Source organism: Pleurodeles waltl, chromosome 4_2, assembly GCF_031143425.1.
Source record: "Pleurodeles waltl isolate 20211129_DDA chromosome 4_2, aPleWal1.hap1.20221129, whole genome shotgun sequence".
Lineage (NCBI taxonomy): Eukaryota > Metazoa > Chordata > Amphibia > Caudata > Salamandridae > Pleurodeles > Pleurodeles waltl.
In genome coordinates this window covers 1,030,911,381-1,030,923,702 of record NC_090443.1, presented here as the reverse complement: position 1 = coordinate 1,030,923,702, position 12,322 = coordinate 1,030,911,381, and the positions used below count along the sequence as shown (strand labels likewise).

The window sequence follows — 12,322 nt, the reverse complement described above, 5'->3', positions numbered from 1 at the left end:
CGCACACACCTGGGCCCTCTCTGAGCCTCAGCAGAGTGCACTCTGTACGCACATACCTAGGCCGTCTCTGAGCCTCTGCAGAGTGCACTCTGTACGCACACACTTGGGCCCTCTCTGAGCCTCAGCAGAGTGCACTCGTACGCAGAGTGCACTCTGTCCACACACACCTGGGCCCTCTCTGAGCCTCAGCAGGGTGCACTCTGCACACACCTGGGCCGTCTCTGAGCCTCTGCAGAGTGCACTCTGTACGCACACACTTGGGCCTTCTCTGAGCCTCAGCAGAGTGCACTCTGTCCGCACACTCCTGGGCCGTCTCTGAGCCTCAGCAGAGTGCACTCTATCCGCACACACCTGGGCCCTCTCTGAGCCTCTGCAGAGTGCGCACTGTCCGTACACACCTGGGCCGTCTCTGAGCCTCAGCAGAGTGCACTCTGTCTAGACACACCTGGGCTGAGCCACAGTAGAGTGCACTCTGTACACACACACCTGGGCCCTCTCTGACCCTCAGCAGAGTGCACTCTGTCTGCACACACCTGGGCCCTCTGAGCCTCAGCAGAGTGCACTCTGTTTGCACACACCTGGGCCCTCTCTGAGCCTCAGCAGAGTGCACTCTGTCCGCACACTCCTGGGCCCTCTCTGAGCCTCCGCAGAGTGCGCTCTGTCCGTACACACCTGGGCCCTCTCTGACCCTCAGCAGAGTGCACTCTGTCTGCACACACCTGGGCCCTCTCTGAGCCTCTGCAGAGTGCGCTCTGTCCGTACACACCTGGGCCGTCTCTGAGCCTCAGCAGAGTGCACTCTGTCTGCACACACCTGGGCTGAGCCACAGTAGAGTGCACTCTGTACGCGCAGAGTGCACTCTGTCTGCACACACCTGGGCCCTCTGAGCCTCAGCAGAGTGCACTCTGTCTGCACACACCTGGGCCCTCTCTGAGCCTCAACAGAGTGCGCTCTGTCCGCACACACCTGGGCTGTGCCACAGTAGAGTGCACTCTGTCTGCCCACACCTGGGCCCTCTCTGAGCCTCAGCCCTCTCTCTGGAGTTTAACTGAGTGTAGTCTGCACTGACGTGGGCCTTCTCTGGAGCTAGGCAGAGAGCAGTCTGCCAGCAGAGGCATGGACCCACCCATGAGTTTAGAAAAGTGCAATCTGTCAGCACAGGGCTCTCGTCAGGTTGTTCAGTAGAGTGAAGTCTGACAAAACAGACCAAGGCCCACTCCAAGCCTCAGCTAAATGCAGCGTGCCAAGAAAGATCTTAGAGCCGTCTTGAGTTGTTTAGTGAGAGCCCTCTCGCAGAGCTCTTTCGAGTTCAGTCTTCCCGCGGTCAGGGCCCCCTCAATAGAGTGCAGTGTGCTACTTTCGACTGAGCCCTGTTTTGCCTTTTTAAGCCACTTAAAGCTGTACTCTCATTTTAAAAATGCAGTAATGAAAACCATTCCGGAGGAGGGCAGAAGAACGGGAAACAGCCGCTTAAATCACACCCTATCCCTCCCAGTTCCATTCAACTGGACCTTACCCGCTCACTTGAAAGACCTTTCACCTTTTTATGCCCACTTCAGTCTGCATTGTAGATCAGTCGAAGGGGGCATAGAGAGTACAAAAGAGCATTAAATAGAGGTCCAGAAGGCACTGAAATAACATATATTTTACACTTTAATATTTCTCAGTCTTTTGTAACCAGTCGTCTGTGCATTTCAAATGGAAGATACAAAACGGCCCTCTTTTACACCCATAAAGTACCCCTTTCAAACCCACTCTGTCCTCATTTACACCCATAAAGTACCCCTTTCAAAACCACTCTGTCCTCATTTACATGCATGAAGTGCTCCTTCCAAACTCACAATGTCCTCTTTTACACCCATAAACTGCTCCTTTCAGACCCACCATGTCCTCTTTTACACCCATTACGGACCCCTTTCACACCCATCCTGTCCTCTTGTACACCCATTAACTGCACCTTCCAAACCCATCCTGTCCTCTCACACCCACCCACCGTGTCCTCTTACACCCCTAAAGTGCTCCTCCACAACCCATCCTGTCCTCTTTTACACCCATTATGTATCCTTTCACATCCACCATAACCACGACCCTACATCTTACAAACACCCCTTCCAAACCAACATTCTCCTCTTTTACACCCATAAAATGCTCCTTCCAATCCCATATTGCCCTATTTTACACCCATAAAGTGCTCCTTCTAAACTCACCAGGTCCTCTTTTACACCCATAAAGGCCCCCTTTATAATCGCCCACGAAGTCCGTTTTTACAACAAAACAGTGCCTCTTTCAAACCCACCAGACCCTTCTTTTACTCTCGATGAGCAACCCTTTCAAACACACTAGAAACTCTTTTACACCTATCAAGCACCTCCTCAAATCACCTTGCCTTGTTTTAAACTCATAAGGAACCTCTTTTAAACCCACAATCCCACAATGCTGCTTACTTAAAACTTTTTTCTAGCCCTACAACGGTTCTCCACGATCCCCTAAAAGCCTATCTTTCAAACGGGAAATGACAGTGTTAGTCACATGGTCTCCACAGCTACGAAGATCCATTCACACCGCATGCCCGACTCTTATCTACACAAGGTTCATTTTCAGACACATTTTGAATCCATGTTTCACCCTCAATGTCCCTCTTCCGGGACCAGCATCTCCCTCTTTGCGACCTACAATGACTCCTTTGCACTTACCATGCACATCTTTCCAACCCATATCACCGCCTTCAAACCCACAACACACCTTTGTGACATGATCCACTTTCTAAACCACAATGTCACCATCTTTCATACCATAAATGGCACTCTTTAAGACCCACTGTCTCCCTCTTTTAGACTCACAATGCTTCTCCACACACTGACAATGTCTCCCCATTGTATCATAATGATGCATGTAAGAAGCTGTCTCTGTATATACTACAGCAAATTAAGGCATAGTGTGCACAGAGTCCAGTGGATCCTCAGATACTTTACAGAATCTACAGTAGATAATACTAATGCTCTCTTTTGTGGTAGTGTGGTCGAGCAGTTAGGCTTATCAGAGGGTAGTGCTAAGCATTTGTTTTACACACACAGACAAGAAATGAGGCACACACTCAATGACTAACTCCAGGCCAATGTTTGATGTATCAAAAATGTACTTTTTTACTTTATTTCTAGAACCAAAAGGAACTTTGTTGCAGGTAAGAAAGGTTTCAAGGATGTATCACTTTCAAGTATCAAATGTACTTGGGTTAGAATTTACAAGTGAAACAGTTTACACACAAGTAATACTTTTCAATTTCAAAAGTAGACAGAGCAATTTCTCACAGTAAACAATGTAGCCCTAGGGGAATAAAAGTAACAATACCAATTGCAGGTAAGTACTCGACTTATGATCCCAGTCTCTGGGGGTTAAAGTGTCCACCCGCCAAAGTATATAAAGACACCAAGGGTGCACCACCACCAACACGAGGCCGGCAGGGTGTAGACGTCAATCTTTGTGTTGGAAGCCCACTGGAATCCTATGAAAACAGGGGGAACTTAGAAAAAAACAGCTTGCAGGTAAGTACCCACGACTTCAGGGCACAGACCTGGGGGTTTTAGTTCAGCACCTGGGGGGGCCACAGGTCAGCACCAATCACACCCTCAGCAGCACAGGGGCGGCCAGGTGCAGGGTGCAAACACAGCGTCGGGCACCCAATGCTTTTCAATGGGGGAACCTCAGGGGTCCCAAGATGCTGCAGGCTTGGTCTAGGGAGAGGGCTGAAGAAACCCAACGGCTAGAAAGGTAAGTAGAGAGCCCACTGGACGTTGCTGGACTGTAAGTTGGGTCCACCAATGGCAGAAGGCTGGGGGTGCAGGGGAACCTTTAAGCGTCGGAAAATCTGCACCGGATCCGGTCGGGTCCTCTCGATTTAGGCTGCAGGTGTCATCATGTTGGCTAGGAGAGGTCAACCCAGGGTGGATTCGAGGTTGGAATCGCCTAGGGACCTTCTCTGGACCAGTGGGCCACCTGGACAAGGGCCGTGGGAATTGGGTGCAGAATGGGCAAAACTCCGGGATCCAGGCGGATCTGGAGTCATTCTTGGAGGTTTCTTTGTGGACAGGGCCACTGTCCTAGGGAGATCTTGGTCCTGGGGTAGGCAGGCAGTTCTCTGGGGGGTTGTAGATGTCACTGGTCCTGCAGGATGCGTCACCTTTTTGTAGCAGGAGTCTTGAAGCTGCAGACAGGCACTTCACTGCTGGTGCAGCTCTTCAGCCCTTTTCTTTTCAGGTTGCCAGGCATCTGAAGAGCAAGGTCAAGTGTGCCCCTAAATACTAGATTCAGGGGCATTACAGGGGTTAGTGGGCAGTAGCCAATGGCTACTGTCTCTGAGGATGGCTACACCCTTCCTGTGCCCCCTCCCTTTGGGCACAGTCCTAACCATATTGGCTATCCTCTTTCAAAAGAAGATGGATGATCCTGCAAGGTGGGGTGACCTCAGCGCTAGGCACCCCTTAGGTGGTCCCAGCTGAGGTGGTCACTCCTTGTGTTTACTAATTGTCCCGCTGGGCCTGCCGCCAAAAGTGGGGCTTGGTCCTGGGGCGGGTGGGGGGAGATCTCCACTAGCTGGGCTGTCCTGGGACAGTGCAACAAAAGGCAGGAGCCTTCGAGGCTCACCACCAAGTGTTGCAGCTCCTGTCAGAGCAGGCTTTGTCCCTGACCCCAGAGGGCACAAAGGCTCCCACCGCCTGGGGTCAGAAACTCGTCTGTCCGAGGCAGACTGGCACAGATCAGTCAGCCTTACACTAGAGGGTTGGGTAAAACACAGGGGGCATCTTGCCCTCTATGCATTTTTCAAAATCTCCAAAACTGGCATCAGTGTGGGTTTATTCAGCTGAGAAATTTGATACCAAACTTCCCAGTTTTCAGTGAAGCCATCTTGGAGCTGTGGAGTTCGTAATGACAAATTCCCATCTCATGTATTCAATATGGCCACACTGTACTTGCAATGTCTAAGAATGGACTTAGACGCTGTAGGGGCATATTGCTCATGCAGCTATGCCCTCACCTGTGGTATGGTGCACAATGCCTTAGGGCTGTAAGGCCTGCTAGAAGGGTGACTTACTTGTGCCACAGGCAGTGGTTTGTGGGCATGGCACCCAGAGAGGGATGCCATGTTGACTTTACTTTTTGCTCCCCACCAACACACTCAATCTGCAATGGCAGTGTGCATATGTTTGGTGAGGGGTCCCTTAGGGTGACACAATATATGCTGCAGCCCTTAGAGAGCCTCCCTGGCCACAGAGCCCTTGGTACCACTGGTACGTTTTACAAGGGACATAGCTGCGTGCCAGGGATGAGCCAATTATAGAAGCAATGGTACAGTTTAGGGAAAGAACACTGGTGCTGGGGCCTGGTTAGCAGGATTTAGCAGGTTTGCAGCACACATTCTATCAAGTTTGCATTAGATATCAGGCAAAGCGTGGGGGGTTTAAGCATGCCAAAAGGGTCACTTTCCTACACTGCTCATTTACACCTGCAGGTTCTTCATCACTTTCTCACACACCTTACAGACCTAGTATTCCGGTGAAGCCCACACTGCCCCTCTGCACAACCACAATGTATCTCCCTCTCACCAATGGACCAGTGCCATCCCCAAGTCTCACACTTTCAGATCCACAATGCCCCTCTTTATATCCACAATGTACCCCCCTCTCACCAATGGACCAATGTCAGCTTCAGAGTCTCCCATTTTCAGATCCACAATTTCCATCTTGCAGGACCAGAATCGCTATCTTTCATACAACATATGGCACTCTTTAAGACTCAGTGTCTCCCTCGTTTAGACTCACCCTGTTTCTCCTACACACACTCACAACGTCTCCCTTTTGTATCACAATGTCGCTCATTTACGCTTACAGGTTCTTCATACCATGTGTCCCTTTCACACCCACCTTAAAGACCCAGTATTCCAGTGAGGCCCACACTGCCCCTCTTCACACACACACAATGTATATCCCTCCCACCAATGGACCACTGTCAGACTCAGAATCTCCCACTTTCAGATCCACATGTCGTTCCTTTACACCTACATGGCATCCCTTTCGGAGCAAGTGTGCCCCACTTTCAGGCTAACAGTAGAACGTCATCATACACAATATTCTACTTTCGCTCCACACCACTCTTGCAGGAGCACCATCTCCATTTTTCAGACACATAATGTCACCAGCAATACCTATGTCAGACGTAAAGTTCTGTAAATAGAAAAACCGAAAACTTTGATCTGTTACACACAGAAAGCACAACTGCCTCACGGCATGTCCATCACAAGTCCCAGGAATGTCATATTATAGGGAAATTGTTCCAGTAAATAAGAATTAATCGTCATACTTAAAATATACTTAATATATCTAATGTCTATTTGTCACCCCATGTGTTCCATCTAAGGTCCAATATGCAGTCTGCCTGACCCAAACATCATGAGATCCCCAAACCGTCCCGTGTTACCTCGAATGCACTCTGCCAGTCCCACAATCGACAGAGGACACTTTGCTAGACTGCCCTTTCAGACACAGTTTTCATCCCGCCTGCCAATGATCAGTCATTCACTCAACACCCTTATCCACAATGCCACCTCAACCATAAAACGCCTGATCTCATCCACAATGCGGTGTGATTCTCATGGTACCCCTCTTTCTCACCCACACTGCCTCTTTATACCCATAGACCGCGATTACAACCACACATATTGCGAAACAATCAGCTCGCAGAAAACGTGCCTCTCTTACACATCAGAACCGCCTCTTCTCAGTTGCACTTACCCAGCACTGTAGCCAGTCGACAGTCCATACTCCAGGCTCAAGCCTAAAAATGTCTACTTCATAAACCGGACTGGCCAGCCCCTCTCGCCACAGCACAAGAGCCCTCCTTGCACCCAGGTTCGACTCTACAGTTCCAAGATAATTCCCCTCCTCACCCGGCCCCCACCTTCTCTCTTCAACTTATTCTCAATTAGGATCCAGGAATGTGCTCTTAAAAGTGCAGTCCACACCCTAGCAACAGGCAAAATAACAGCACCCTCGGTGAGCCCAGGCCAGGGACAGGCCGTGAGCAGTCCCTGCTCTCAAGTGTCTCCGTTACGAGGCCTCGACCAACTCAGAGGCCCGAAGGATGCATTTTGGGGTATTTTTTCCCTTTATTTGATTCTCTTAGACACCATTCCCAATCTCAAAACGTGCATACAACAGTTACCTGCAAGTTTTTCTATCCTCCAAAATACTTCTAAAGAAAATGTGGCACTGTCTCTTTCGGGCAGAAAATATATTATTTCAAATGATTATTACTTTCTATCCTAAAAAAAACAGAGAGTCTTTTCCATTTCTAACCCCCTTCGTAATTTATACAGAAAAAAGGAATCTGTCCAACCCCCCCCCCCGGGGGTCTCTGGAACAACAAGCGGGGGTTGGGGGGGGGGGGGGGGTCGCAGGGGTTGCGGCCTAACCTTTAGGCACAGATCCAGGTCAGCTGGAGGGATGGATAAGACCTCGGGGCCTGTGTGTGGCACAAGGTTTATTGGGGAGACATGGCTGCTACAGCGTGGAGGCGTACATACGATACTGCAACAGAACATTACACCGCATACACTAAAATGATATAACAAAGGTAATAAAATACGTGGAATGCTCCTAATCCTCTTGCTACGAGTGAAACGGAGTGGGTGCACCCAAGAGAGAGCAAAGAAAGACAGATGGAGTAAGAGGGCGCAGAGAAAGACGTGAGAATAGGAGTGTAGCGAACCGAGAGGCATGGAAGAAAATGGGGAGACAAAGGGGACACAGGCTGTGAAAAAAAAACTAGTGGAAAAGAAGAAAACTGAGATAGAGAGGACAGAGAAGTAGGAAGGAGTGAAGGGGAGAGGCGAGAGAGAAATGGTCGAGTGAAGTGCAAAAGTGAGAGACTAGGAAACTTTGAGAGGTGAACGGGGGTAGGAAAAGGTCGATAAAATGAAGAGGAAGGAGGAAAGCAATTACGAGGGAGCAGAATGAGGAACACGGAAGAGGAAGGGGGAAAAGATGCGACGAGAGGAAAAGGTTGGTGGGCCTTCAAATGCAGAGAGGAGAGGCACTGTGAGCGGAATGAGGGAAAAGTGAGTCAGGAAAGGGTGCAAGGAAGAAAGGAAGGAGAGAAGGAAGGAAGAGAAGAGAATGAAAATAACGAAGGAACGGAGGGAAGGAGCAAAAGAGGGGAGTGAAGAAAGAAGACAACAACGGAGGTGGGCAGAGAGAAGCAAACACGGATGAAAGGAAGGGCTGCAAGAAAGATAACAAGGGAAAGGGGGGATTGATGGCGAGAAAGATGAAAAGAACGAAGGACTAGGGGTTAAGAAAGAGGGAAGAAAGGGACTGAAGACTTGCAGGAAGACATGGATGAATGAAATAATGAACCAAGAAAAGAAGTGCAGAGAAAGAAAGAAAGAAAGGAAGAAGGAAAGAGTCGCGAGAAATGACAGAAGGAGGGAAGGCTGGCTCCGCGGCCAGTAAACGATGGAAACAAAGTGGGTGTGAGAGGCAGGGGAGGGTTGACTGACCAGGAGGGATACTAGATCAGAGGTGCATAGGAAGGTACAGCGAGTACCAAGAGAGTTAATTAAAGCGCAAGATTGACAATAGCAACGGACGGACATAAATATAAAGTTAACGGCAATATTGAGAGGAAAAATCGTGCAAATAGGGTAGGAATGGACTAGAGGGAGAGAAAGTGACCGTCCGCAAAAAAAAGAGAGGAACGAAAAAACGATTGACTGTGAGACAGACAGACAAGGAGACGTGGAAGGGGGAAAGAAATGACAGAGAAGGCAAATGAAAGAGAGAACAGCAGAATTAAAAGGAGGAGTAAGAGGTGAGGATAGAGCATGGGCACTTGCAAATATATGCACAGAGGCCAACATGTTTGGTCTGGGTTCTGTCTGAGGGGCCAGAGGGTAGGGGTCCGCTGCGAGCAAGGTGGGCATTTCCGCAGGGGAGCCACATGGGCATATGAGAAGCAATGCATGAAGTGGCTGAATTGCACAAAATGAAACCAGAAAATCTGGGCTCAATCCCAGCTACCCCACTTGAGCAAACAGTGTGATCTTAGGCTATTGTCTTATTTCACTTTGCCTCCTTTTTCTTTATTAACAAATATAAAATGACCTCAAAATACGTGACTTCAAGGTGCATGCTTTACCAACCTTCTCTTATGTATGATATTATAAACTATAATGTTGTCCATGCGTAATAGCAACCCGGGCCACCCAGAGGGTGCACTTAACAAGTGACTGGGTTCTTGGGGCCAGATGTACCAAACAGTTTTGCCCATTCTGTGTCTATGGGAAAATGTGTTCGTACATATGGCCCTTAGTTCACTATTGACATTGTTGTTACGGGGGCCTGAAGGTTGCAAAATTTCTGTTTGAAACATCACGTAAAAATGCTTGTCAATGGTCACAATCTCCACTACACAGATCCGTAATGGCTTTGCTGTGGCACACCTCCCAGATTAAAACTACACACTACAGAAGAATTACACCGTTCATGGGCCTCAAAAAACAACCACGATTTTCAGGACCTATATGAGTACAAAATAGAACATATACATTCTGCTTTTTTAGCTGTGAAACACAATCTCCCTCAATCAACTTTTATAGCTTTCTAAAATTAAAAGCTAAACTCTCCAATCTAGATTGGGCTACAAACACAACTATCTGCCTGCGACTAAAATTATTTGCTCCAAGATATACAAAGCTCTCGAGGCCCCCACTTCACAAAATAAATTACCTTAGTTCTAAATGGTCTTAATGTTTAGGGGGTTCTGATTTACTACAGATCTCTGAAGAGAACTGGATAAATATAGGGGAAAACGCTCTTCAAAATAAAGTTGCCCCCTCTGATCCAATCTAAATTTTTTGCCTTACCTTCATTGGACTCCTGCTAGGACGAACATATGTTTTTCCAGTGTCCCCATCTATCCCTCTTTTGATCGTACATCTCAAACCAAATCAACTCCATGTCTGAAACATCAATAACCCTAAACTTCCTACTAATTATATTAGGGCATTGGAGTATCTCGGATAAACCCAATCTTGAAGAAAGTGACATTGCCTTGCTAGAGCTCCTTCTATCCACTGCAATCAATGTTATATTAGCAGAATGGAAATCTCTCAAACATATTTCCCCTCATACATGTTGGGTATGGGTAACATACCTAGGAGGAGCAAATAAGCTAATTGAGTCGTCCTCACTTCCTCACGAGACCTCAAACAATATATGGGGAACACTAGACCACTTTATGGAAAAAGAAGGAAAACAAGCCTAGTGGTTCTACTACTGTTTATGTACACTCACACCCCAGTAGGACAACCATGCTATTCATAGCTGTTTACTCATATTTAGCATTGTCCCCCCCTTCCTACTTTTCTTTTCCCAAGTTTGCTTTATTCTCCTGCTGTCTGGCGGATACACATCCCCTCGTGTATAAATCACTCTAGAACGTGTACGAATACAAGTATCATCTATGGTTGGCCATTCTAGATCAATATGTATGTAGCAATTAACCTTATGCCAGCCTTGCTGCTTTCTATGGATAATTTGTATACTGTATGTATATGAATAATGTGAGTTACACAATGCATCCCTAACATTGTGTATCCTCTAGTCCCAATGTTATTTAACTGTTGGTTTTGCTCAATACACCAATAAAAATGATTTGAACACAAAAAATGCTTTTCAATGCACTGATTTAATCTGATGTACTAAGGAAATACTACTTTTTGAATTGCGAAGAGACTTTACCTTATTTGTGCAGGTTTGTTGCAAAATGTCATTAAAAATGAAGATGTTCCTAAAGTTGAGTGTTGAAAGACACATTCTTTTCTACTTTCCCTTTATTTCACATCTTTTCAAGTTTGCTTTTGACGAGGGGGGGCACGTGTAAAGGCCAGGAGGGCTTCCACCCCAACCTCCCCCCCCGCAGTACTTTGAGTATCACTGGGATAGAGGAATAAAGAAGCGGAGAGGAAAGGGAGAGAGTGTGAAGGTGGTAGGAGGGATGCCGAACAGAGTGCGGTATGAGGGCCCGGAGTGAGCGATAGGTAAAGTGATGTGGGATCACTCCACAGAATGAGCACGGGACGGGGAAGAGTCATGAAAGGCAAAAGAGAGGTATAGAGAGGAGTGAGGGGAAGGAAATAGAGAAAGGTGGGAGTTTAAAATGCAGAGGGATTCTGTGAAAGGATTAGGAACAAATGAAAAAATAAGAAAGGCAATAAGAGCGACGAATGAGAAGAGGAAGGCGTAAGTGTTGAAGGAACAAACGAGCACACGAGAAGAATGGAGCAGGAGTAAAGTATTGAGGGAAGCAGTGAAACCTGAAGGGAGGGCATGAGGGACAGAGGGTAGGAGTGAGATATAAAGGAAACGAGTGATGGACGGCGGGTGGTGCAAGACGGGGAGACGAAGACGGATGGAGGAAAGGAGTGAGAGAAAAAGCAAGGAGACAAGACAAAGGAGACGAGCAGCAAAGGTGTAGGAACAGCTGGGAATATGTTGGCTAGAGGGAAGGAGGGAATAATTAAGAGCCGCTGCTCGGGTCCTACCTGCGCTGAAGCCCATGGTGGGGCACTCAGGCTCGAGGAGCGGTGTCCTCGGTGCCAGTTGGTGCCGGGCCGGTGTGGGGTCCTGTCAGGCTGTTTCGGGGTACGAGACAGATGTGAGGGAGTGTCAGGCTGGTGCAGGAGGCGTTCAGGCCGCTGCGGGGTGTAAAGCCGGTTCCATCGGAGGCAGTCCTGCTCTGAGGTTCTCTTGACGGGACCCCGAAGTCCATCTCCATTCCCAGCCTCTGCCTAAATGTTTATTTATTTTGGGGTAGGGGCGGGGGTCGGTGCTGTAAATAGTCCGCGGCCCCCGTGCTCTCCAAGTGACTAACCACAAGCCCAGAGGAGGGCCATCCCTCCGGAGGACAGGCCGGGGAGGAGAGCTGGGAGGCTGAACTTTCGGCTCACTCCTTAAACTCCACAAAGAGCTGAGCTCACCAGTCCCAGGCACAGGGGCGCGGTGGGACAAGGCTGCCCCCGTGTGTTGTACACCTCCAATGAGAACTGCAGGGGACAGGGGAAGAGAGGTTAAGAAGAGAGAGAGAGAGGAAGGACAGGCGGAAGAGAGGAATCACAGACTGCAGAGGAGAGGAAAGACACGTTGAGGAAGAGAGGGATCACAGACAGCAGAGGAGAGTAATCACAGACGGAAGAGGAGAGGCAAGAGAGGTTGAGGAAGAGAGGAACCAGACAGCAGAGGAGAGGACTCACAGACAGTAGAGGAGAGGC

The 12,322-nt window shown here is 48.4% G+C and overlaps 1 protein-coding gene across 2 annotated transcripts in view; it reads right to left on the bottom strand.

Annotated features, from left to right (window-relative positions):
* Window positions 1-12,055, bottom strand: part of CLCF1 (cardiotrophin like cytokine factor 1) — a 760,236-nt gene extending 748,181 nt beyond the window's left edge. The window contains exon 1 of one of the 2 annotated variants that reach the window (XM_069232936.1): window positions 11,597-12,055. In XM_069232936.1, coding sequence (XP_069089037.1) covers window positions 11,597-11,612 — 16 coding nt within the window. In that variant the 5' untranslated portion in view covers window positions 11,613-12,055. Of the gene's footprint in view, window positions 1-6,785; window positions 6,891-11,596 lie in introns of those variants that run through there. The other variant, XM_069232935.1, reaches the window with a different exon arrangement.
* Window positions 12,056-12,322: the final 267 nt, after the last annotated feature.